Genomic DNA, 27,750 nt, shown 5'->3' on the forward strand with positions numbered 1-27,750 from the left:
TTTAATAATTTTATCATAACCGATAACCAAAGTGACAGCCAAAAATATTCAAATAACACCCAAGTTGTAATAAGATTTCCTTCAACGCATCAGATAAAACATCTGATGCCCTTTATGCAGTACTCCTGTTTACACCGAGCAGTCACAGGAGTATTTTAAAGTCAAGCTTTGTATGCTCTCCTGTTTAACCGCCTAAAGCACACTACTTGAATTGTCCTGAGAGGGCAAACACCAACAGCTGCACACTCCAACTAGCCTGAAAGGTTATTTGCAGATACTGTTTGGCCCTGGTCTGATCCTGAGCCATCTCCATTGATTGAGTGTTCTTCTTCCTCCCTCCTTCACTCTCCTCTCTCCACAGGTCCCAGCACTCATCGCTGCCCCAACACTCCAAGTTAGTCTGCTCTCTCACCTACTGTGTATTTCCCACACGTGCAGTCTCTCTTCCTCTTTCACTCGCTCCTGATCCCATTCCCTTGTTGCAATCCTGACAGACATCACAAGCCCACAAGCTTAAAGCCTCTGGCGCTCCAAGGATGCAGCAATGTCCTCTCTAGGCTGTGAACTTCCCACACCTTTTTTGGTGCGGAAGCAGAGGGCTAGATGTTTTCATGGATAGTTTAGCAGTGCGGACAGTTACACTTGCTCTACATTAGTTGGTATCTATGACTTCACTCTCCATTTAACCAACAACATGGCTATAAAAGACCTGGCAGCACACACGCAAACACGTACGTTAATGTGGTTATAGGTCCCCCTGTGTGATAGTATTAAATTAGTATAATTGGTCAGGTCTCATTTTGTGCAGTGGCCATAGTTACCAGGCATTATCCATTAGCATTGCAGCAATAATGAGCTTGCAGCAGTCATTCATCTGAAAGCGTAACCCATGACCTTATAGGTTCGCTCAGCCAAAGGCGCTAATGTTTATATCTATAGCATTTGAAAGTGTCTCTCTGATCTCTGTGTGACTTCAAGGCTATATGTTAGGTTAATGATGCTCCATGTATAACTTTATAGCGTTGTCATGCGTGGCATACAGTTAACTTTTAACACATAGGGCAAGTTCCAAGCAATCCGTTTAAGCACAGAGCCTTGCCAAGTTCAGAGGCACAGGGGGAATTTGTGTCGGTAGATTAGCAATAAATCATCCAATAACCCAGCGATGAGAAATCTGGAGAGCGGCAGGGGGGTTGTTTGAAATTAATCCAGCCCAAGCGCTCCAGGCTGGGCCGAGAGATAGTCTATTGTAGGGAAAGAGATTTTCAAAGAAATGAGTTTTGGCTGGTGACCAGTCAGTTTTTTCCTCTCTGGGAAGTGACAGTGTGACTCATTTGTAGAGACTTGTGGGTTCTTGCTCTGATCCCACCTCTGCCACCAATTGAGCGTTGTGGAGTCAGAGAGATGTCTGCCTCCTGCTTCCTTCCAGGAGCATGCTCACCCAGTCACTCATGTGCATCGCCGAGCCAGCCCCACCTCTGTCCTCCTCACTTAGCATGACGATATCACCAAATGTCACCAGCCTGTTTCAACTTGCGCGCTCCCTCGCTCTCTCTCTCTCTCTCCCTCTCTCTCTCTCTTCTCTCTTTTCTCCCTCTCTTCATGCATTGTTGAACAAAGTGCACTCTCCTCACCGTTACACAGCCACCTCATGGTCCCACTGGCAGCCTCACTCACCCTGTGGTCCAACCAGTGTTTGTGCAAGTCGATGTGCATGTATCATGTAGGAACAGCCAGGTCTCACTCTTGTCTTTGTCTTCTTCCCTCTTCTTCCTCCTCCTCTTCCTCTCCCAGGGATGAGGGAGCACCCGCCCATTCCTGTCGTCGACCTGGCTGACCACATTGAGCGACTGAAGGCCAACGACGGCCTCCGCTTTTCCCAGGAGTATGAGGTAAGAGCCATGCACTAATAGTGTATCAGTGTCTCTGCGTCTTTCAAGCATACAAATGTGGGTTTTTTTTTTTTGTTATCATGTCTACGAGGAAGTTTGGTGTTTATGTCTCTTTGATCCCATATGCATGAATTCTAATGGATTATGGAAGACTTCTTTCACAGACGTTCTTCAGTCATTTTTACAGCTCTATTACCAATCCCACCAGGAAACCAACACTTACATTAAATGCTGCGAGATGCTTTTTCAAAAAGCTAGCAGGTGGCGAGTTGCTAAAGCAATCTGTGTGCGTCTTGATGTTTCCCTGAAGAATGTTATTTTGCAAGCGGTCTCTCCGATGCAACTCTGCAAGGGATTATCTCGTGTCAGTGTTCTTCCTTAAATAAAAAAAAAAAAAAAAGGAGCAAATTTGCATTTAAAGTGGCACAAAGTTGGTTTTGGGACTAAGCAAGGCCAGATGAAGAGAAGAGGCATCCTTGAATGCAGAAAAACAAGAGCTGTCTTTTATTTATTTGTTCTGATTGTTCGATTGGTTTTGTCTAATCAGCTCTATTCCTCACATCGATGGATCCAACTAGGCTGTCGGAGTGATTGTAGATCTTTTTTACATTCGCTGTGACCTAAAAGGTTATGTGATTGCCACTGTCTGTCTGTGACCAGCATACGATACGTTGCTCCAGCATGAAATTTGCAGTGCAATTTCACACTCCAGAGAGAAACAGCAAATTTATTTTGATGACCTCATGACCTTTCCCCAAGCATCACCACGAGTCCAAACTTTAGCCAACATTTATAACTGCTCTGTTATCTGCCCTGTCCAGTGTTTACTGTGAAAATAACATCTATTTGAAAGCTTATATAACTGTTCTATTATCTACCCAGCAGTGTTCCCCACATAAAAAAAAAAAACATTTAGAACCGTATGTGGTGCTTCATTTTATTAGTCAACCATGTTTGGGCATTTTGTCTCACATGATTAAGGCCTTATGCATTCAGATTTCATACATGATTACATACATTTTCTTCTCAGTTGTAGTACTCCCATCTAATGTCTTCTAATAGAACAGTCATGCATAAATCCCACCTTTAAGAAGATTATCAGTTTTTCTTGAAATTGTTAGAGAGAGGTCATTGTTGAGGCTGTAATTTGTTGAGCTGTTGAAATGTCTGGTCTTATACTAATGGGAATATTTTGTCCACCCCATTTCCATTAATGAGGATAGAATAAAACACATAAAAAGAATAGTCTTGTATGAAGTCTGTGAGAAGGGCCATTATAATGCTTGACGGAATATACATTAAATGTTTGTAAACAGAGTTACACATTTTATAATAGCGTATGTAATTGTAATAGATTTTTGATGTGGTTTACTGTGAAATTAACAGCTAACTGGGGAGATAATTAGGCCTTGGTAAAAATCTGCACTCAATTAAGTGCTTTCTTGTGTTGTGCCTCTCCAGCACATTGCCCTCCCGGCCTGTTGAGTTAGTGTAAACGAATCAAGCCAGAGAAGTGGCTTGTATGACTGCAGGCAACCAGCCCAGCCCCATTCCCCCCCTGCACCAGTCATTCCAAGCCAGGGAAGACCCCCTCCATGCCCGGCAGATGGCCGCCCGTCTCTGTGCCAGCTGAGGCGCTGTGGCAGAGCTCATGGCGCTTTGTCACAGTCACGTTCGCCGGCTGCTCCCGTTGTGCCTTACCCCAAAGGCACAGAAATTGTAGAGGCTTCACCACTTCCTCTCCCTGATGTTTTAGGCGGCCTGACACTTCCTTTACCACCAACGCCAGTCCGCATCACACTGAGCAATGAGAACACTGGGTAATGAGCAGAATTTGTCAATCAGGCATACTGCAGCACCCCTGACAGTTTTTTTAACGTGGGATGCAATATCACGCTGCAGTCGTCATAGCACTATCATTATGTTCATTTGAAAGCATTTCCAGTGTGTCAGCGAGAATACCTTCGGCGTTTGCTTCTCACCTCTTTCTACCATCTCTACCTTACTTGTTTGTGTAGTGGGCCTGCTGTGTTCAATGAGCTCTCAAATGGATATGACATGTTTTGACTGCAAATGAAATCTTTCTCTTCATACTGGCAGGCATGGACAGAGAAATTGGCAGTGCTGAGCTCATCAGCAGCAATAGGCCTATACCCACATGACTCTCAGCGCTCAACAATTTGGAGCTGCAGTAAAAGTTTCTTGCATATAAGAAATCCACAATTTTCATTCATCTTGTTCAAAATCAAATACCATGTGCACTAAAATAGTCTGGTCTAAAATAACTTGTTCAGACTTATACCATATTTATACCTATGTGGGTGTCACTTTCCTCCGTAGGAAGACATAGCGGGAGCTAGAAAGTTATTGTTGTTGTAGGACAGTACTGAAGGCCAATTTGCTGTACAACATCTTGATAGTTACAGTAGGACAAACCACACCTTCCTCATGTGTGGCTTAGTACAACACTTGTTGTGTTGCTGTTTTATCATTTAATGGCCCAGTGTTCTCTCTGGGCCTCACCTTGCACCCTCTATTTCATCCTTTATCCAGTAATAATTATCATTATGTTTGAGCTGTCAAGTTTTGACATGAAATAACCTCTAATAAGTAAATTAGCGTTACAGCCACAGTAAGTAAGTGAAGGAATTTCGAAGGTGTCGCTCTGAGTCCTGCTGGATTTGGGAGGCGAAAGGTCCGGGGAATTAGTGGACATGGTTCCGGTGTGAGCTTAGAGGGATCGATACAGAATAACAAGAGACTCTGTGACATTATTGAGCCAAGGGATGGGAGGCCGTCACATATCTCCCTAGATCAATATGTATGCAGTCTACTGTCGTCTCAGCCCGGGAGACAAATGATGTAAGATGGAAAGGGCTAGAAACAGAAAGAAGATATAAGCGAAGGGGTGAAACAAAAATACGAGATAGGAAAAGGCAACAGAAATAGAAGATGTGAAAAGAAAGGAGGACAGAGAATGAGAGGAATCTGCTTCGTTACAAGAAGCAGTCATGCATGTGACTTCTAAGAATTTGGTAATTCAATAGGACCATCCTAAAGGGAGAGGATGAGTGTTTGTGTTTGCCTGCAAGATTCAGCAAAAGACTTATTCAACAGCTCAAACCAATTCATTCTCATCATGTTGGATTTAGAAACTGGAGAAATATGTTGCCTCTCTTGGCTCAATCAATGATGATGATTTGAGTGAAACAAGTGCCTTCATATTTCTGCTTCGTTAGCATTCAAGTCCCAAATGTCATGCAAATGATTAACCCGTTAATGCACTGACAGCAGTTGCAGTGTAGCCTGCAATATGGCGCTTTGTTAACTGATAGCCTCAGACTGCACAGTGTCCCACACAATATAAAACCGCTAACCTGTAGCACTCCACTGTGGCTTTTCAAGTGACATGATGTGGGTGTATGTTCCATTTAAAGGCTTTGTTGTCCATACTATACTGCTGCAGAATGGGTTTCAGCAGACAGCAGTGTAATTTTGCCCTATCCTCTTACCAATGTTGCACTCAAGAGCTTCCCTTTGTGTTTTTATTATTTTCCTCTTTGCTTTTCTTGGCTCTGTGTCCACTCTCTTATAATTGTTCTCACTCCGTCTTTCTGTTATTTGCCCCCTCTCTTTTCATCCCTGCCCTCTCACACAGTCCATTGATCCAGGCCAGCAGTTTACCTGGGAGAACTCCAACATGGAAGTCAACAAGCCAAAGAATCGCTATGCAAACGTCATCGCCTATGACCACTCAAGAGTGGTGCTCACCTCTGTTGATGGTAAGAGCTCATGTAACCACTTAACCTTTCAGATAGCCATTGACAGAGGCTGCCACTGCTTGAGGCCTGCTTCATCAGTACCAGGGACATTTTGTTTGCCTGCAGCTGCTACTTTAGAAAATCTGAGTTTTTATCCACAAAGCCCATGTAACTGTTTTTCTTTGATACAGTATGTTATGTTCATTTGAAAGTACCATGCATCATAGGTGATTGATAGAGGTAGATTGTCTTTGTACAATCTGTATCAAAGTGCTCAATATCAGTAAGAAGAAATCTCCATAAATGTATCATTCATTTTTATTAATGATTCTGATCTTAATTTAATCTCTGTGACCGAGCAATATTGTTAGATCAAATAACCATAACAATGTTCGCTGCTCCTTGTTACAGCTGTTCCAGGCAGCGACTACATCAACGCCAACTACATTGATGGCTACAGGAAGCAGAATGCCTACATCGCCACACAGGGGCCTCTGCCAGAGACACTAAGCGACTTCTGGAGGATGGTGTGGGAGCAAAGATCCAACACCATCGTCATGATGACTAGACTGGAGGAGAAGTCACGGGTAAGGAGAGACACTGATTTACTATAAAACACTGTAAAGTAAAGCAATCAGTCAGTGACCTCATTCCTTAACAGTTAATTATGATGCATTGATTTATTGATGTGTGCATACTCAAAGATTTAATTACATAATTTATCAATCATAAACACCATATGAATAAAAATGATTACTTCATAATGTTTTAGTGTTTATCTAGTAAAGAAAGAAACCAGAAACACATTTTCCTGTTGTGAAATGTCATCGAAACACATTTGGTTGCAGCATATAATGGAAGAATAGAGGAGAATTGATGTCACTTTTTTATGTGATACAACAACCTTTAGCACTACCTATCAGCCAACAGGAGGCTGCTACAGATGGGGAGAGCTGCAATATTAGGGGGAAAACAAGTTACTATCTTGTAAATTTTAGGGCCATTGAATTTGACAGGACTATGGCATATTAGACAGATTTTCAAATGTGAAATGTGCAAAGTTGAAATGCGGCCAGAAGTTGAGTTCCCTGACATACATATGTATATATTTATGTAGCTCGACGGCAGGGAAGTAACGTTACACCCAACAAAGCCTGAAGGCATATAGACCCCCAGTCCTACTTTAAAGCAGGATTTGTCAGCCTGATCAAAGTCACAAGGACTTCAAAGGATATTTTGGTTGTCTGTGGACAGTATCGCTTCATGTTGCTTCTCTTCTATCAAGTCTTCAGCAATCTCTAAAAATTTCTGCATGAATTCCTTCTAAATCTGTTTGTGAAGTAAAATTGCACAATAGCTCTTTACCGTCTCCCATTTTCCCTCCCACTGTTTGTTTGCCGCTTATGGTTGAGTTGCCATGGTAACTTTGCATATAATGACAACATACGCATACCCTTTACTGAAAGCAAGGTACGTTTTTCGGTTAATTATGAACATGTACAGTGTAGTTATATTTAGAGATTCATAATAATGTGAATTCTCTTTTGTTCATTATTTAGAAATTGCTTAGAGAGCTCAATACTTGATTGCCACATATTTAATTTTGTAACACCATGCCAAGGTTTTATAGACATAGAGCGTCTCATTTGTGTATGCACTTTCTGAATTTGGCTCTCGAAAGCCACGGTGCTATAATGAAAACTCTGAAGTTGAAGAGTTAAGAGGATTGTCACCGAACAACACCCGTGGGCTCCTAAAAATACATTCAAGCTAATAAAAGCAAAAAAAAGGAGCACATGGGAAACTTGAGATTCAAAATTGGGATGGGTTTATTTAATTACCATCACAAAATCATGCTCATGAAATCCTTGGAGGAAATAAACCAGCGTGGAGCCTTGCCAGTATGTGGTGCATTATTAGTGTGTGCATACGGTGCCTTAATGAAAGAGTCCCCAAAATAAGAACTGGAAGTAACAGGGATTGTAAATGAAAGAGTTCATTTCCAAAATCATACGCATTGATTTTTTTTTTTTTTTGGGGGGGGGGGGGTCATTGCCTGAAGCTCAATTCATCCACAGTGAGTATGCAAAAAAGCAACTCTTTGTTAAGTAAAGATTTAAATTACTTGCCATCTGTCAAAACACTATGATCTGTTTTAATTTTGATCTGTCAGTGATATCCATCATTTAGCCAAATTATGAGCGCACCATGTCTTTTTGGAGCAGAGCTCATTTATTTGTACCTCGGAGAATACCTGCAGTGCGGTTATGTTTGATGAGATGACTTTCATGACACTTTCAGTCAATCTCAGCAAGAATAAACGCATCCTCTCAAATACCTCTCTGAATATTTAGTGTGTCAGAGTGGCAGGTTCACAGCTCTGTGACAGATGACCATGCTCCCATGCTTTGATCCCAGAGTCACAGCCACATATATACTGTATACTGTACATAGGAACAAAATAATGGAGATCTCACAACATAAGGAACCTGAAATGAAACAGCCGCTCTTTAGTTTTACATCATCAAAGCTTTGGAGTTTGATTTCCAAACCAGGAGGGGGTGACTAACTCCTGTCTTAACACCCTAAAAACAGTTTTTAGTTGCATGTTGACATTTATACTGTTGATAGAATTTGCCATATAGTGTAAATGAATGTGTTAACTGTGTATTAATAAAAGATTGTATGTATAAATCCCAATTACCACCTCCACTATACAAAGTAAATGTTTAGTTAAATGACAATTAGGATTACGTATGTGATATAAATGTCTGTCACAATTTTTAAATAACTCTTTCCAGTGCAATATGAGGCAGCAAACAGTGAATGGAATTTATTAAATTTGCCACTGCATTGAAAATGACTTTATTTAATAAGTGGAGCAGTCCTGAAAAATCCTATCAGGCTGCAAATTGCATCAAACAAACAATGTTTGCAAGTTGATAATGAATAGACATTTAATAAGATAATTAGAAAACATCACAGAAAACTGCCTGTACCCCTGATTAGACACGTGGTGCTGCTACATTTTCAGGGATTTCTGTTATTTTGTCCAGTCCCTTTACATAAATACACATCCTCTATTTGTGTCTTTCTCTCTCACATACGCACACAGACATACACATATGGTGTGTGAGTCAACCTCCCACCACCCGGCCCAACCCATGTCTTATGCCAAACAGAGCAGGAGCTTGACAAATATGATGAGATCCGGCAGCAGGCAAATTTCAGTTTCCTCTCTCACTATCATTACCAGTTAGTAAAACCCTAAAAGGTCAGAACTTGAAATGAGACCAGAAGTATTACTCGTGTGTGTGTGTCTCTGTGTGTGTGTGTGTGTGTGTCTGTGTGTGTCTGTCTAGATAAGGGGTCTGTGTCCTCTGCAAAAGGCCAGGTGACGACATATGAGAAGCAAGGTTCAAAGCAGAAGCAGATGATAGTGAAACCTGCGGTGTGTGTGTGTGTGTGTGTGTGTGTGTGTGTGTGTGTGTGTGTTTGCTTGCGAGGAAGAATATGCCACCCAACCTCAGACAGCACAGAGATATTCATTACAGTGGTGACTGCTAATCCATATGTTTATACTGCAAGCGGTTCCCTATCACTCAATTGAGTTTCTCCTGCAAGGTCTGCCTCTGCCTCTGAATGGGAGCTGTCACCAGGGGAGGTGAAATGTGAGGGGGTGAATTTTAGCTCTTTTTGTTTGTCGATTTGTACCAGCTCGCTGAGACAGCCAAGGTGCTTCCAAATGTCAGCTCGGCACTGCAGTATCAATATGATTAGCTTACCCGCATCACATCTCTTCCTCTCATGTTATCCAAATCAATAGCAGCAAGAAGTCCTAGTCCCAGAAATTCTGACATTAGAACAGTGCCTGCATTTGTTCAGTTTCTATATGGAAAATGAAAGTATAGCAGCATTTTCTTGCTTATCTGAGATGACTAATTTTCCCTACATACTTTTAAAATGTTTCGTTTTAAAAAAAATTTTTAGCTGATGCTGTTGTTCAGAGTGCCTTTGACTGATTGAAGACACGTCGTTTGGAAGACAATTGTTAGGGACTTAACCTGCCTCACAGAGTCAAACTACATGTTGTAAGCTTTTCAGGTTTTGCTGTTTCAGTCTCGAAAACATTCTCTGAGATTTTGCTGAACCCAGAAGCTTTAAGAAAGCTCAGCTGGTTATGCAGTGTTTAAATAATGATGTGACTCATCACCCCAAACACGCAGACCCTGTGAACAGCTATTAAATTAGGTGTAAAAATCACATGAAGCACAATTGTGTAACTGTATGGCCTATTTTTGACTGTAAATTATTCACAAGTGGTTTAGGCGGTGTTCAGCAATGTTTCCGGAGCAGACACCTTACTATTGCTGTTTGAAAAGCAGAGCCAAACGCCAATGACAGCCAGCAGTGCGTTTCATCAATCTGGTGCAGAAGGGTTCATGTAGATATCTCAGTGATGAAGAGGACTGTCAAAGTCCGTCTTTGTTCCAATCTAATGCCAAATAAGCCTTGCAAAGCACAAGGAGTGATGAGAAAATTGTGTCAAAGGCCAGTCTGGCATTTTCATATATCCATGGAGTGAAGCAAAACCTCTCTGTGGCAATGTTCGAAGGATCTTCAGCCTCATCCACGGTTAAGTTTGTTCGCTGCACATATGGAGCCAGGTGGCTGAACCTGCTGTCCATTCACAGCAGGCCAGAACAGGCTTTTAGACACATCTCCCTCCACATTGCAGCACCCAATCATTACAAATGCACCAAAAGCATACATGACAAAGGGCTGCGAACTACCTGACAATTAGCTAATTGAAAATGATCACAGGCTGGTAAAAGACAAAGTGGGCTTTTTAATGCCCTTTTGAAGCCCGTTTCAGATGCAGACACACATGGATGCACATGCATCTGCCAGATTCACTGGTGCTCATTTTTTAGGAGATACAGCAGCTGACTCTGAGTCTTCAGTTTTTAATTAGACAGTGGACAAAGCCTTTGATCTGACCCCTCTAATGTTCCCTCCTTGTTAATCAGTGTGATCCTACAAGCCTCTCACTGGCCTCACGGTGGATGTAAGAGGCAGTTCACTCCTGACAGTACGCCCTCTCTCTCTCTCTGTCTCTCTCTCTCTCTCTCCCTGCCAGGTGAAGTGTGACCAGTACTGGCCATCGCGAGGAACAGAGACCTATGGGATGATCCAGGTCACCATGCTTGACACCGTGGAGTTGGCCACTTACAGCGTCCGTACCTTCGCCCTCTACAAGGTACAGTGCTGCCTTCTTATTTTGCAGTTAACCATATAGCGAGGCATGCTCATGAAGGACATGTTCCCAGCAGGTAATTGCTGTTCATCATTAATGGGGTCATATTTTAAAATGTAATTTCTTATTTTTCCTGAAGACCGATAAAGGCTATTACAGCTGGAATCGTTTTTTCACCGCTGTAATTGGTTTTTAACGTCCAAAATTTGTCTCTTGTTCTCTAAAAGGCAATGAAAGATTTCATTTTTTTCACATTGATTCATATACTTAAGTGCTGGGTGATGTGAGTGATACTCTGTCCTTTTACTTCTCCTCTTCCATTACTTACTTATAATTTCTAACATTGTTATAATTCCCAATTAAATGCAAGTCTCTAGCTGGAGAAAGTTACTTGGTTTCAATAAGGAATGGTGACAATGCCAAGAAACTGTTTCTGCTGAATTCCAAAATTATACATATTATCTGCACCTACACTTTCAGAGTGATCACAGCCGAGAAAGTAGAGCACACTATGTGCTGCTATCAAAGTTATGAGCCCAATCGCGACCTTTGCTTAAAATAGCTACATTTCTGACAATTAAATCACATCATTGCATTTTAACTGTAGAATTTCAGCTCCCTTTCATCAAATAGTGTGACCTTTACCTGTTCAAAACATTTGTTCCCAGCATGACAAATTTCTTTTTTTTTTTAAAGGCAACCAGTTACATTTCACAATGTCAGAACATCCCACTATGCTCAAGCTTACACCTCTCTGCCTCTCACTCTCCTGTAGAATGGCTCTAGTGAGAAGAGAGAGGTGAGACAGTTCCAGTTCATGGCCTGGCCAGATCATGGGGTGCCAGAGTACCCCACCCCCATCCTGGCCTTCCTACGGCGGGTAAAGTCCTGCAATCCTCCAGATGCAGGGCCCATGGTGGTCCACTGCAGGTGGGTGCCCACGGAAATGAACTGGTTCTTTTCTTCTTTCTTTAGACAGTTGTATACAAGTAATTGCTTGATTTATATTTCATGTTGTTTTTTTATGTCGTGTTTAATTGACGGAGTGACATCAACTCAAAAACATCCTTCAATGTCCTGAAAAACAAAATGTGTTAATCCAACATTATATTTAATGCATTAATACTGAAATAACATGAAAATATCATTTGTAGAGAATATCATTATGAAATTAGCTATACTGTCAGTATTAGAGTTGAAACCAATACTTTATTATTATAAATCATTACATCATTATTTTATGACGTGATCATTTTCCTTTTAATGATTTTTATGGCTGACAGTGTCACATCAGAGGGCAGAGGTGTGTTATATCAAAGGGTGTTACAAGTGCATTGTAAATGACACCATGTGCAACAGAGATGTTCAAATATTATTTTTTGGGTCATCTTTTTTCATCCTCCTTCATTTGGGCTCAGTTATTCTGTGTTTTGTATTTTCCAGCCAGTCATCAGGCCTCTCAGGATGCTTTTACAGTGTCAAATTTTCTGCACATTCTACAGCAGCAATTTCATTATGGTCCAGCTCTTGTGCTGCAGGGTGTAAATCAGCTCACCTGGAAAGCATAATGTCCAGTTTTCAGCTGTCAAGCACGGAGAGAGAACATGATAAGACCGGGAAGCTTACCTTACACTACAATACTATTCTAAATGCATTCTGACATATTTCTGATTTCTGCACTGAATAGTCACATTTGGATAGACACACATACAGTTTGTATGTCATAATAAGTGTATACACGGCAAAAGGGGCTGGCTAGAGAAATTAACTTTATTATTATTAACGTTCTCATTTAAATAGTGACACCTTATAATACAGAACTCATTTGTAGCCTATATGATACATTCTAGTGACCTATACATTAACTTATTACAGTTGTGTGAATGATATAAGTATCTGTTATATACAGTGAAACATAAAATGATTTACCTCTCCTCGCTCTCTGTCTCTCTCCATCAGTGCGGGCGTGGGTAGGACTGGCTGCTTCATCGTGATCGATGCCATGCTTGAGCGTATGAAGCATGAGAAGTCCGTAGACATCTACGGCCACGTGACGTGCATGCGTGCCCAGAGGAACTACATGGTCCAGACCGAAGATCAGTACATTTTCATCCACGAAGCCCTGCTGGAGGCTGCCACCTGTGGCAACACTGAGGTGCTGGCCCGCAACCTGTACGCCCACATCCAGAAACTCACCCAGCCCCCGCCCGGCGAGACAGTTACTGCCATGGAGCTGGAGTTCAAGGTGACTGATGCACAAACTCCTCAGACAAGAATTACTCAAGGCTCTATTTGATTACTTATTCAGTGTAAAAAATAAACTTGGGTTGTCCTTGACTCCTACAGCATGTAATGAAGCATTTAACTTAGCAAAAGACATTTTAGAACAGCTTTTTCTAATTTATAGTTTACTGGATAGTACACAGGGCTGACACTGTACAGGAAATGATGTTAGCTTTTACTTAATGATTAACAGTAATTGAAAAAATAATGTTACTATTCTGCATGCGTATCTCACTCCACCCTGATCTGCAAGCACCAGGCTTATTTCTCTTACATTATCTAAGTTTGCCAAAGTGCAACAGACTAAAGAAGCGAACCTTCTGACGTTTAAGTGCCCCTTCATTTCAGTGTCGGAAATAATTAATTCAATCAAATAAGCTAAAGCACAGAAATTTGTATTGGTCAGACTGGTGCTGAGGCGTCACAGCAGCGAGCGTAGTAGCACGAGTACAAACACAAACACAAACACATGTTTCAGGGACAGGCAGACCAGGACAAACACACATAAACACAGAAACACAAACACATGAACACACCTCCGCGTGGAGAATGACAAAATGACTGACGCTCACACATACACACAGCTGGTGTTCAAGGTGACTTGCAATCACACGCACACCTTCTGTCAATAGCCATCAGCTGTGATGTTATTACACACTTTCCTCCCAGCGCGGCTCTGCCATTAGCCCTCTTATGACCATGATCCATTCTGTTTGAAGTGATAATAGCATCTACACTTCTGCCAACGACAGAGAATGAAAGAGTGAGAGAATGATTGCAGTGTATGTGGGGGCCACAGCCTCCATGCCCACACAGTCTGGCCACAACACACACACAAATTCTCCCCGAGTACCATGACTGTCCATACACACTCCTGTGCTGTCCATCTGTGCTCTGACCACTGCCAGCTCTGAGCCTGTCACGCCTACAGTCCTCCTAGGAGGCTCTGGGACTCTATGAGAGACAAGTCCACTGCACTTAGTTATACCAGTCGATATCTAAAATACCTCGCAGCCGTCTCTACTTGACTCTGATGTCTCTCCTTCTGTTGAATTTCTTATTTATCTAGACAGAAAACTTTGTCTGAATAAAGACTCGTCAGGGAAGAATTTCAGACTTCTTTGTATGTTTACTTCAGGTCACAGGGCACTCATTTTTTTCTCTCTCCATCTCTCTCGTCCTGTCTGGTTTGTTCCCACCTTTTAATAAACAGAGACTGGCCAACTCCAAAGCCCACACGTCACGCTTCATCAGCGCCAACTTACCCTGCAACAAGTTCAAGAACCGCCTGGTCAACATCATGCCTTTTGAGTCCACTCGTGTCTGCCTGCAGCCCATCCGTGGTGTCGAGGGCTCAGACTACATCAACGCCAGCTGCATCGACGGCTACAGGTCAGCAAAGGACTTATACTTCAAGACTTGAGTTGAATACAATGGCTCTGAAGTTAAAGTGCTGACTTTGTGCTTTTAAGTACAAGGGTGATATTAGTCTAGACCTGGTAATCCAAATGAGCAGGTTGGACCAAACTGAAGGTAAAAAGCCCCCAAAATAGCAAAACGTAAAAATGGCTGCCTCACGGGCCTGGCAGAGCATCATCAGGGAAATACCAAATGTCTCATGGTGATAACGAGTCATAGACTTCAGGCACACATTGACTGAGCAAGATTTGTAACCACACATTAAATATAATGACTATATTTAGTTTATATTCACTTTAAAAATCTGGGGCTTATGCATAAAAAAAAAAGCTATAATCATACACAGTTCCCCTAAAATGGATGTGAACATCCTTAAATTAAATCTGAAAGTCAGCACTTTAACCTCAGTCACTGTTTTATTTAAAATGTAATGCCCTGAGTACGGAGCCAGAAATCGGAACAGAAATCGCATCGCTTTCCTAATACTTCCTTGACTGCACTGAATGTGACAGGTCTGCAGTTGTTTTCTGCCATCAGAGATTTTTACAGGTGTGAAAAATACAAAAAATATTCACAGTGGACTAGATAAAAATGTATGGGAGGGGACTGAAGATGAGGCCACAGTGGGTAGTATCCACTTGCACGAATTACTCCCCGCTCTGCTGATGTGGCTCTCATCCGCTAAGCCACTACCACTTTCATATCGAAGCTACTGCATGTCCTTGTGTGCTCTGTGAGTCCAAATTGCTTCCTAGAGGGAGGAAGATGAAAAGGCAGCTCTCTGTTTTATATCTATATAAGTTCAGGCAGAGACAGACAGAGCTGACTCTTCTGTGGTTGAAGTGTACAGCGAGGGGATGGATTTAGCAGGCGTGAAATGCCATTCAGTCCGTACGGGGTTCTGCTTCGTACTGGGCTGCGACAGAGACAACACCTCCACCCCCCACCCCCCCTGTTTCTACGGTCCTGTCGTTAATGAGAAGATGCTCCACAGAGGCCGTCCCTCCATTGTTGCTGTGTAAATAGCATAATTGCAGCAAGAGAGATTGTAATGAAGTGTGTTTTCCAAACTCCTCCCTCCCCTTTTTCTTCTCTTCTCCATTTCCTCCGCTTTTCTCTTTTTCCTTTTTTATTTTTACCCCTTTATATCTCTGTCTGTCTCCATTCTCCTCTGTAATCGGTCTCCTTCGCACCTCTTTGCTCATTCTCTCTCCTCCCACCCTCTTCTCTCACTCACCATCTTAATTTTCCATCCAAACATCATGGCAGAGACAGACATATCCGGGTGGGGACCTGTTGTGTGCACCGGCGGCACTGTGTAATTAAGCTGCTTTTAAGCCCAGGCATAAATAAAAACTAAACAGGAGCCTCCAGTGCCCTTCACCCCAGCGCCTTCAAGAAAAGCCAATAATATGCTAAGCTAATGAGAGGCGAACCATTGATTCCAGCTATGCTATCAGGGGCACGAGCCCTGGATATGCTCTGATGCAGGCTGGAGTTTTAGCATTGTAATGAGGTTGAAATGAAACACTATGTCCTCAAGCACTGCAGTCATGTGGGATGATGCAGAGAGTGCTTTGTGCTGTTTGGCAGCATGCTCATTGGGACACTGTGTGCAGAGAAGTCAGTATTGTGTGATACGGTTAGAATTGTTTTTGTTTTGGCTAGGGGCCGTTTTATGGGGAGGTTAGAGGGGTCCACCCTATCAATTTGAAATTTAGCATTCATCCTTTTCGTACATTTTCATCTCCTTGCTTCTCTTTTCTTCCCTACTCTCCTCTCCTCTCCTTTCCTCGGCAGTCAGTACTACTTTGCACTCCAATGACCAGCTGGAGAGAGCAGTGCTCACTCTTTTCATCTCTCCACATTTTCCTCTCTACATCCTCTCTCTGTACTTTGTACATCTCTCTGCTCTTTGCTTTGCATTTTTCTTTCCCCCGTTTTCATCTTTTTAATTTGATTCCTCACTCTGTTGCCTCCCCCTCCTCGTATGCCATCTCCTCTCCACCAATCTGTTGTTTCTTTATTTGTGCGAGCGAGGCCCTGAGCATATTCTAATCTCCCGGTTCCACATTAGTGCCTTGCCTGCAGCACCTTCATTAGTTGTTCAGCCGTGGCTCAGTGTGTGACTGAGTGTGTGCGTGTGTGCAGTTCCGTGTCTGAATATACATGCAAAACTACTGCATGCGAAAATGCGTACACCTGGATGCGAGCTTACATGTGCTACAAACATGTGAGTGTGTGCACAATCATGTGCGTGTTTGTGTGCTGGATTACTCAGCTACCTCTGTGTCTGTTGATCAGCGCGCTGCTGCCACCTGCTGTTTGACGAAATGAACTGCTCAGCCGGACCAAAGTCACGTAGGACACAAGCACAGCCCTGGCACCTCAGTGGATGAGCTCATCTCTAGTTTTGTGAGCGTATCGAGTGCTCTCTCTCTCTCTCTCTCTCTCTCTCGTTCTGTGTTGTGTTACAGCGAGGAAGAAGGAGAGGATCTAAGCAGGCTTAAATAGCTCAATGATGGTGATAGCTGCCAAGGATTATTTGCTATGTTCATTAAATGTGTAGGAATTTGTTGTCGGCATAATTGCAGAGACGTTTTTGACAGACACTACAAGGACAACAGAACGTTACATTATCTTCAGTTTGCAGCTGAATGCTTTTTAACAACATGCCTTTATGGGTTATGAATCAGTTTCCTACAAGTCATGCTGCTGTAGGTGCCTTGTATATAAATATCTGCCAGATGGTATGTTTCATAGAACAAAAAGTGGAGTAACACAGGAAGCTGCGCAGCCTTTGAATTTTATTTGAAAAGATTTGTGTCTGAATGTATTTTGATCGTTCTTTAAGACATCAGTTTCGTTGTGCGTCTTATATCCTATGTGTTATTAAATTTCGGGGGGTGGGGGTGGATTAACAGTCTTTGCTAAACGGTCTACAACAACAGCACTCCTTTATCATTAAATCCTTTTCTGGTTATTGCTTTGTGGTGTGCTTTATAATACCAGTTGTGAAAGCGCAATAAAGTTTATGTTTATTTTGTGTAATGTTTAATCTCTGCCTCCTCTGTGTGCATTCGCGTCCTCAGACAGCAGAAGGCCTACTTGGCCACACAGGGCCCACTGGCCGAGACCACCGAGGATTTCTGGAGGATGCTGTGGGAGCACAATTCAACCATCGTCGTCATGCTCACCAAGCTACGAGAGATGGGACGGGTAATACACAAACGTGTTTTACATAAATGCATGCAGCACCTGTAAGGTCAAAGTGGATGATAATAATCTCAATACTCGGCTGGGTTCAGCCGAGCTACTGCGTCACAGTGCTCAAATATTAATTCAGTCCAACCCTGAACAGTAACTTTGGTTAAAAATTAACTTCTTCATCACCGTGGAAGGAATGCATCTGGGTTGAAACAGGCTCAGATTTGTCAATATTTGGTTGCATTCCAAGAGTTCTGATAATTCCCATATAGCATGAATGCTTTACACTTTATTAAAAATGGTCAGTTTTGGTAACAAGAGCTAAATGTTATGCTTATTCACAGACCTTTTCATATTGTAGACATAGACCGCTTATGATAGTTGAACTCGACAAAGGGGAAATACACTTAGTCATTTCTTGCTGAGAAGTAGATGAGTAAATCAATACCACTCTCACATCTGAGCTACAGCCAGGAGTCTGTTAGCTTAGCTTAGCACAAACACTGGAGAAACAGCTAGCCTGGCTCTCCGCTGAACGTCATACCCCTGTCTCTGCCTCTCCTGTTGTTTCCTGTCTGCCTCTACACTGTCAACTGTCCAACACAAAGATACGGAGAAAAAAAATCAAGGAGGTGCAAGTCGACAGATGCTTTTACCTTTGGGGGCAGAACCAGGATAGCTGTTTCCCTCTGTTTCATGAGTAAACAGCTGCTGGTTCCAGCTTCATGTTTAAGGGACAGACATGAGAGTGGCATCAATCATCTCATTTTAACACTCAGCAAAAAGGCAAATAAATGCATCTCTCAGAAACTTTGAACTATTCCTTTTAAGATAAAAAAGAAAAAAAAAAACATCAGGGTAGTCATCTTGGTTTGATTTAATCCATAATATCTTCCACTGAGCTGTTTCTTGTGATTATGTAGGTGATTGTGACAGCACTTAACAGCCTTTTACAGCTTTTTCATCCTCGCATCCATAATCAGTTTATGGAAAAAAAAAAACCCTTATGCACATTATCGCTGTAGTTAAGGACACAAACAAATTATGTAAATATTTTTGCCATTAAAGTGTATTTAAAAGGCACAGATAAGTCTATCTGGATTACCATTTGTAAGCAGAGACCTTCTCATGACTCAGAATGACTAATAAGGTACAGTTAGTTGTTATAATGAAAATATTCTGTCCTAGTATGCCAGACAGTCATTATGTAAAAGTCATTTTTCTCCCCTGAATGTGTTTGGAAAAAGCGTTCTTCAAGTATAAGTGCTTAAATCTTTTTTGCCTCCCTTTTCTTTTGTAGGAGAAGTGTCATCAGTACTGGCCAGCGGAGCGCTCAGCCAGGTACCAATACTTTGTGGTGGATCCGATGGCTGAGTACAACATGCCCCAGTACATCCTCCGAGAGTTTAAAGTCACAGATGCCAGGGTATGTTGGCCTCACTGTGTGTGTGAATATCTGTGGGTTTGCCCTTGTGTGTGTGTTTGCCCTTGTGTGTGCATGTGTGTGTGTCTTGGTGGGAGGGGATGAGGATTGATTGGCATTTTACACAAATACAACCATCCATTCCAAATCCATTTAAGGTTTTCATATAAATGCTGACAGTTGTGTTAAGAATTATACCAACTCTGATTTCAAGGTAGAGATGATCAGAACGCATCCCGTGTTATTTCTCCTGACAGGCTGACATCAAGTGAATGCGCCATCAAACATTTTTACCCAGATTTAGTAACAGTGTGCTTGCTCTTTGGATTGTATGTGTGTGTTTGTGTGCTTCTGGATGTGTGTGTGTGTGTTTTGAGATCACTGAAAATACATGAAAAGCATATCCTCCAATCCCCGAGGGCCAGTACTGGAACTCCCTGTGATGCAGTAGTTTCAATGAGCTATAAATAAACTTTACTGTCATCAGAAGGCTCACAGTGCAGCAGCACACTAATCCCACATCCACTCCTCCTTTCTCTTACATGTATATGCTGTATGTGTGCACTGAAAGAGAGAGAGATTTGGAAAATAAAGTCTTGATTTGTACAAAAAAAACCAAAAAACATTCAGTCACACATGCTGACACCACAGTGCTGTCAGATGTGTGGCAGTTCAGTGTTGGTCCTTGGATGCCACAGCCTTGCTGATTTTATCTCCTTCCAGGTTGTCAGCTTTATTCATTTCACATCCCAGGTGTGAACTAGATGATTAGATGGCCGCTGTGAAAAACCAGCAGGGTTACGATGCTCGCGGACCTCGACCTGAGAGACTGTCACGGTGTTGTTTTTGTTGAGGGCACATTAGAGCAAAGGTGGTGCTGCAACATAGCAGAGTGTTATTTGGTCATAGAGATTAATTAAAATGTTAATGTTAACTCTGATGAATAAAATACACGTTATACATCATATTCGTTTTTCTATTTTTCTCTGTACGTTTCAATGCCTCTCAAATGTTGTTAAACTCCTCATCTGCTGCCCCTCAGGATGGCCAGTCCAGAACAATCCGCCAGTTCCAGTTCACTGACTGGCCCGAGCAAGGAGTGCCAAAAACTGGAGAGGGCTTCATCGATTTCATTGGACAAGTGCACAAAACCAAGGAACAGTTTGGACAGGACGGACCAATCACTGTACACTGCAGGTAAGGAGGAAAGATGGAACAGATTAATCATAAAATTCAAACAAGATCTGTAGGTGTGATGGGTTATCGCTATTTCAGAGTTTTGTACATGCTCGCAAATGTTACTGTTTGAATTTCTTATAAATGAGTTCTTATAAATGACTAAGCTTCATATAATCTGTAGTGTTCAACACGCACAAGAACAAGCATCATGAGATAATGACAGAGATACAAACCACATTTCAGATTAGCTGTGACTGTCTACGCTTTTATGACTATCCTCTGTCATTTCAATGGTATTTTCGTCATTTAAAGCCATTTCTAAGAATTACACACATTTTCCAGGTCTTGAGGTACACTTAGCTGAAACGAATTAAGACTAATATATTAGAGCCTACTTTCATGAAAGACTTAATGTTTTGACTGTATTAAAGATGTGATGATTCAATTTTATGGTCAGTTTTGGCTGCAGTGTGTGTTACTGTTGAACTGTATTGTGTCATGCCAAGAGGCTTTCTTATCATCTCATTGATCAGGGTTTACAAAATACTTATATTCATGTGCAAATGCTGTTGGACCCAGGAATGCAGTGAAATAAGATGTACTCTTTATAACCAATGCATTATAAGAACAAAAGTATGCTCATGCTAACAACTCAGGTGGACTCAGTACATTTTTGAAAAAAACTACATCCCTTGTCTGTCTGTCAGAGCAACCTGAAATTACTTGCTTGAAAACACAATGATCTTTAAATCCATAATTTTGAACATTAAAGTCATAAAGAGTCAGCAGACAGTAGATTTATGAAATATCCGTGTGTGTGTGTGTGTGTGTGTGTGTGTGCGTGCTCCTCAGTGCCGGGGTGGGCAGGACCGGAGTCTTCATCACCCTCAGCATCGTGCTGGAGAGGATGAGGTACGAGGGCGTGGTCGACCTCTTCCAGACAGTGAAGACACTTCGCACCCAGCGGCCTGCGATGGTGCAGACCGAGGTGAGGACGATGTACTGACAAGGATGTTGTCGAGGCTCAAAATCCCACAGTGACAGGGCGACACTCCAAAGTCAATATTGTATATTTTGAATGTGTGAACCTGATGTTATCTAAAGTGTCTTTTTTGTGGAGTGCTCCACTGAAACAAAGGCTCACTGGCAAATCCTGCCTTAATAGAGGTTTTAGAAGTGCATCAGCAAACTCATCTGGTGCCATCACAGAGGATTAGTGTCCATTTTTTTTATTTAAAGAATTAAGAATTAATAAATACACTATTTAAGAAACTAGCAACACACATTAAAGAAGGCAGTCATGGTGTGAATTTAAATGGGTTCATGAACATTTTAAGATTTAAAAAAGAAATAAGCTATATTTTCACAAATTCAGATACATTTAGAAACTGAATACTCTAATGCCTCTAACACGCAGCACTACAGCTGAAGTTGTAGACTGGAGTCACTTCATTACTTTTAAGTATTCCAGCTTAACTTGGTAACACCAAGATAATGATGGGTAAACTCATTACTCATAAATACACTCGAAAATACAGAGACATAAGTATAGAAACAAAACCAGGGTTTTTGCTGCAAACCCCTTGAAATGCTTGAAACACACCACCTTGCATATACACTTCCTCACTGTCCTCCTCTTCTCCACAGGACCAGTACCAGTTGTGCTACAGGGCAGCATTGGAGTACTTGGGGAGCTTTGACCACTATGCAACGTAACCACTCTCTCCGAGCAGCCTCCCTGGTCAAACCTCTCAGGAGTGTGCCAAGTGTCCCATCTCAGCCACCATCCACTCACTTGACCCCCCTAAAAAACCAACCCCCTCGCAGCTACCGGAGGGGAGGAGAATGGGACGTGCTTGCAGACCCAGCGACGAGTTCAACCAATCACAGAGATCCACGCCGACTCAACCAACCACATGAAATTTTGCTTTAAAAATAATAACGGAAACATTACAATGACTATGACAAATCTTGTACAGATGCGACAGGGCAGACCGGCAGCCAGCCTCTCTGCTCTGTCCAAGCCAAACCTCCCTGATTGTCAAAGGCTACTGGTAGCACTAAGAGAGCATTCGCTCCGTTCTTTGTTAGTTTTGTTGTCAATATTACGATTCATTATGTCAAATGTTATTATTTAGTATACCTTTTTTTTCACGTTTTTAATTATCATTTTAACATCAGACATTTCCTCTGTCTTAAACTGCCCTGCCTCGGGCGTGCATTATTTTCATAATCGGTACTTTTTTTATTTTTATCTTAGGGTACTTTAGCACAAGGGACATGTATTTTTAACACGTTCCTAGATACTAATACAGGAGGACCACTGTTCTCTGAGCTGCTGTCAGATTTCTTTTATCATACGACATTATTGTGTTATTCATATTATGTATCATTACATTGTTTTTGGTCTTATACAATTCAATACATCAGAAAAAAATTGCCTTTTCACTTGCTGTTTCCGATAAAAAAAAAAAAAAATCTACTTTGAGAAAATTGATTTCAGAGCACACACTTGATAAAGTTATCCTTCTGTAAACATGGTAGCTAGCTAAAAAAAAAACAAGTGAATTAGCTAACAAGAGACTAAATGAGAGGTGTACAGAAATGGAAAGCACATGATTTCTATGTTTTCTCTTTTCGTTTGTTTGTTTGTTTGTTTTTCATCAGAAGCCTATGGCATTGAGGCCTTCATACTCCACAGAGGAGAACTTACCTGAGGAAAACAGACTTTTATACCCAAAGGGTAGTTGACAGAAAATAAACTCCCTGATCTCTGAATATAAACGCTCTTCAAGTCCCTCCCGTCTCCTCGCTGCCCATTAGCCTGGTCGGTTTGATGGAGCTGAACCACACACACTGAAAGGAGCGGAAGTGGTTCATATGGGCTGAGGAGTAGAGCCATCAACGCTGGCACCTGTACAGAATCAACCATTCCTACCAGAGGGAAAGAGACTCAGCCCTTTGGACTGAAACCTGATATTATTTTATACAGAAATAGAACTATAAATATATATATAATTATGATTGATTATATATATGTACAATTACACATAGATATATACACAGCTTCAAAAGTATATTGTTAAAAGGATTAATTCTGCTGATCTACCAACCCTAGAGACACTGCAGAGAGCCTGCTGTCCTAGAGTGTGTATTAATGGAAACACCGTTGTATCTACTGTAATACCATAGTAACTTTTGACAGCTGGTTGTCCATCTGAATGAGCAAAAACAGCACAACCCCCCCCCCCACCCCACCCATCAAAAGGAACGACTCCTCACTCAGCACAGGCCATCGCACTACTCAAGCACACATCCTCTCCCACACGAGCCGCAGGAGGGAGCGTCTGATCCGAGAGGCCTGAACGTTATAGCATTGGTGGTGGTGGAGGTGGTGGAGGTGGCAGTGGAAGGGAGGGGGGACTTGAAAACGCTGGCGAAAAACAAAAATGTTCATTTTTACCTTGTGAATGCTTAGTGCTGTAGGGGTTCGATCTGTTGTACACACAGTCTGTTTTCTATTTGTTGATAAAGAACTGGAATTTAAAAAGAAACTGTTGATGAAAAAGAAAAAACATTGATGTTAATAAAGTTAAATAATTGGGTTTTTGTACAAATCCCGGCTTGTGAAGTTTTGTTTGTTGATGCTGTATTTTACAAAATGCTTGACCGATAAATCTGTAATTTGTTCTTCTGCTTTTTGCCCCTGGGGTCACCAGCGAACACTACAGTTTTAGTTCATGATCATGTTTCCTTTGTTTCAAGGGATTTCTAAGAGCTCGTTCCAACGATAAAACTTCATGTCTAGATATTTGGAAGTGTGTGTGGTTGTGTATGTGTGTGTTTGCAGAGGTGTAGCTAGGAATTCTGAAGGATATCCACCCCCCTCCTATTTTTTGAGAAGCTGCCAAAACCAATTTTCTTAATTGTTTCTGGTAACACTTAACTTTAAATCCCTCAATTAACATGTAGAAGCGGTACGCAAACATTTAATACGTGGTGTCTAACGCACCATAATGTAGTTGCAAGCAGATGTACACTGCGTCAAAAGTTTAAGAACACCTCAGTTTTTCCACTTGTAATGTCCTGGTGTTCTCTGAAACTCAACATGGAACAAATGAATAATTAAAAAGGGGAATCATGGAATCTCAAACCCTTAATTGAAGCTAACATTTTGACTCATTCAGCTGCTGAACACACTCGTGACGTTCTTTCTACAGTGGAAATTAAACATTGTTCAGAAAGTTTGTCCCGACATGTTGGTTCCCACAAATGTGTTGCGTTTGCAGTTTGCTTTGCTTTCACCTTCTCTCCAGTTCATCTCAAATCACCTCTGTGGGGTTTACATCAGCAGTCTGTGCTGGTCTTCATCATGTGAAGCCACCGTCTGTTCTTTTCTTCTGATGTTTTGGATCATTGTCTTGCTGTAGGATGAACCTCTGACCAACCAGCCTGTCTTCCTTACTTGCCTTTTTCTCCCAATTCTGATAACAACATACAGCAGTACTTCCTGCAGTACAGCACTATCCTAATAATGTATCAGGGGGTGTAGTAACACAGTTTGTTCCAGCACTGCCTTTGTGCAGACAGAGGGTTTGTAACAACAAAAGTTGGGCACCTGTGAGTGGAGGCTGGTGTGTAAAACTGATGTTTAGTCAAACACTGTTGTAATAATATAAAATATTAAATAACAAAAGTCTTTATAGGATAAGTTATACTTGCTGACAAATACTGTACATTATAAACACTGTTTATAAATACTGTTGATGAATGCTAAATCAGAGCAGTGTTACCCATCAGTGTCCTAAATAACTGTTTACTATATCGTGCACTATGATTATTGTCCACCATTTTATTTAAGTGTTTTGAGTCAGAGTGTAAAAGTTCTACTTCTACACTACTACTTCTGCTATACAGTAAACCCCACCATGCAATGTATCTCCTTTTATCGATTCAAAGATGAGTCTTGTATCACTGCACCTGTCAGAGATGATGCAGAATAATGATGATTCATAATTGTGTGAAATCTCAGTTCACTGCTCACTGTCGAGTAAACTGCTCAGTGTTCGTTACATTGGGAACGAGCCAGCGAGGGAGAGATATCATACGCACAGTCTAATGACAGTCGTTTTTTGTATGTCACCACGGAGACACTACTGTCAGTCTAATGAATAGATACAGATAGATGTAAATATTGTTTCTTGGCATCACTCCTCAGTTTATACAAATGTGTATGGAACTTGCTAAGTCAACCGTCACTGCAGAGCTGCAGGTTTTGCATATTTATCTGGGCACTGGTTCAAACACATAAACCAACAGGGAACATATTTTCATGTAACTGACTTGTTGGTGCTTTGAACATGTTGGAATGACATGCAGCAGCAGTAAAATGTTTTCATTTAAATTCTAATTACTGTTTTATACTTTGTGCTGCCATGAATTGTGTATTTGGTCCGGCAATATCATAATTTTCTTCTAATTTGATTGTGCACTTAGCTCTGAACCGCACGCTACAGAAATTCACACCTATAATGACGCTGTTGTTCTTTTGTGTTATGATAATAATACTGATATGCTGGGGTTATTTCTGTTGCGCCGTAATTTCAGCAGTGATAATATTCTGTTTATGAAAGCTTCTAGTTTGTTTACATGACAGTGCTTCTCCTTTTTTAAACACACACAGGGGAGTAACTTTGTGTTATTGTCAGTGGTAGATGTATGATTGTGTGATGTGGAATCTTGGTTGTTGCAGCATCATATGATTTTGTTTTGGATCCCACAGAACCAACCAACATCACTGTGGCTGTATGAAGTGTGTCCAGGTGCATGTTTTTTTGTTCTTCAGCTCTTATGTAGCCTGCTGCTTTTCCTTAATACTTAAAACAGCCCAAACAACACTGCAGCTTAGTGACCTGTTATCCCTAACCTCAGGAGACACCATGAGCAATCCAACTGGGTAAGGAAATAAAAAAAAAAATCACATGGCTGACTAATCTAGATTGCAATATATCATGATCCTGAGTCCTGTCTTCTTGCAGAGATGATTCACAATCTGCCAAAGATGAGGAAGAGCGAAATGGTGAGTTGCTGTGCTTCAAGATTAAAGCCCATTTGGAGGATTTGTTCTCCAACAGCCACCTGGCAGAGGATGGCTTCCTGCTTAAACATGTGCAGAAGAACAAGCAGGGCTACGTGAGTCTCAAGCTCCTCACTTGTTTGAAAAAGGTAAAAGAAAAAAAAGACACATTTCTTTGGTTTTAGCAAGATTTTGAACGCTTTCTGTGGTGTTTGCATTCCAAACATTTGAATAAAAACAATGCAGTGAAATGCAAACAAAGCTGAGTTTGCCACTGTTTGCCACAGATAAAGGCCCTGACCACAAACTGGTACATGACTCTAGCAGCAGCAGAGCGCTCAGACCTTCTTGAAGTGAATGATGAGCGCACCAAAGTGAGGCGGATAGAGCCACTTCCCCGATGGCTGCTGTGTTCCCCCAGCAGCAAGCTCCTCCTCGTCTGGAACATTTGTGAGGAGCAAACCGGAGAAGACGGAGCAGCCCGAGGCCTGGAGCGACTTTCCCTCTCAGAGAGGATCTTACAGTTCAGAGCTTACAGTGGTGTTACCTCAGTCTGGATCCTGCATCCTGGCAAAACGCTACCTAAGGAGCTGCAGTGCTACGCCAAACGTCACAGAGAGCTTGGCCAACATTTGTGCGCAGTGGTGAAGTTTGATAGTTTAGAGGCGGTCCGTAAGACCTACAGTGTCCTGAAAGCAGAAGAAGACAAGTCCAACGGGAAGGACATGTGTGTGGTGCCTTTGGGATTCCAGTCAACGCATCACATCAGCAAGGACAAATCATCAGAAGAAAAAACTGAGGACAAATCTGTGTACACGCTGTCCCAGAAAAATCCACTGGAAACCTCAGAGGATCTGGTCAAGGAGGAACCCTCTTCACCAGCTAAGACTCCAGATACATGTCAGCCCCAAAATACTTTGAACAGCTCCATTCAAAGTAGCTCTGAGCAGATCTCCACCAGCTGCAGCGGCCAGTCCTTCTCTGGGTTGAATGTGAGGTACAGCAGAATGAGCTGGTGCTCTGGAGACTGTGATAAAGAGAGTTTTGGGATCCCCTGGGTGTTGAGGCGCAAATTTGCAGCCAGTGCATTAAACTCCAAAGCACCCGGACTCCCGTATGCATGTGGCATGCAAAGAGTGCTGCGCCAGCCGTTTGGTCCTGACGGCACCAAGGGTTTTCAGGGCAGAGGGAAGCCGCTGCAGCAGATCAAAGAAAGAAGAGGCGGCTGGAGCAGTACCACCTGTGCTGAATAA

The 27,750-nt window shown here is 41.9% G+C and overlaps 2 protein-coding genes across 8 annotated transcripts in view; both read left to right on the top strand.

Annotated features, from left to right (window-relative positions):
- The window catches only part of LOC111230992 (receptor-type tyrosine-protein phosphatase F), a 184,594-nt gene extending 161,668 nt beyond the window's left edge, over positions 1-22,926 (top strand). For 4 of the 7 annotated variants that reach the window (XM_022757914.1, XM_022757913.1, XM_022757915.1 and 1 more), the window contains 13 exons: positions 362-394; positions 1,795-1,892; positions 5,551-5,674; positions 6,065-6,240; positions 10,794-10,913; positions 11,686-11,840; positions 12,870-13,155; positions 14,407-14,585; positions 17,705-17,831; positions 19,120-19,245; positions 20,285-20,439; positions 21,274-21,409; positions 22,069-22,926. In XM_022757914.1, the coding sequence (XP_022613635.1) occupies positions 362-394; positions 1,795-1,892; positions 5,551-5,674; positions 6,065-6,240; positions 10,794-10,913; positions 11,686-11,840; positions 12,870-13,155; positions 14,407-14,585; positions 17,705-17,831; positions 19,120-19,245; positions 20,285-20,439; positions 21,274-21,409; positions 22,069-22,137 (1,784 nt within the window). In that variant the 3' untranslated portion in view covers positions 22,138-22,926. The remainder of the gene's footprint in view (positions 1-361; positions 395-1,794; positions 1,893-5,550; positions 5,675-6,064; positions 6,241-10,793; positions 10,914-11,685; positions 11,841-12,869; positions 13,156-14,406; positions 14,586-17,704; positions 17,832-19,119; positions 19,246-20,284; positions 20,440-21,273; positions 21,410-22,068) is intronic. The other 3 variants (XM_022757918.1, XM_022757919.1, XM_022757920.1) reach the window with 1 other exon arrangement.
- Positions 22,927-26,360: 3,434 nt separating this feature from the next.
- Positions 26,361-27,750, top strand: LOC111231199 (la-related protein 6-like). Its single transcript, XM_022758238.1, has 3 exons — positions 26,361-26,377; positions 26,460-26,646; positions 26,785-27,750. The coding sequence occupies exons 1-3, from the start codon at positions 26,361-26,363 to the stop codon at positions 27,748-27,750; spliced, it is 1,170 nt and encodes a 389-aa protein (XP_022613959.1).

This window comes from Seriola dumerili, unplaced genomic scaffold (genome assembly GCF_002260705.1).
Source record: "Seriola dumerili isolate Sdu_G_001 unplaced genomic scaffold, Sdu_1.0 BDQW01000291.1, whole genome shotgun sequence".
NCBI lineage: Eukaryota > Metazoa > Chordata > Actinopteri > Carangiformes > Carangidae > Seriola > Seriola dumerili.

Bases quoted from the DNA above. Each gene is read 5' to 3' on its own strand.
- LOC111231199 (XM_022758238.1), top strand. The intron at 26,647-26,784 runs GTAAAAGAAAAA...TGTTTGCCACAG, and splicing joins TCCTCACTTGTTTGAAAAAG to ATAAAGGCCCTGACCACAAA.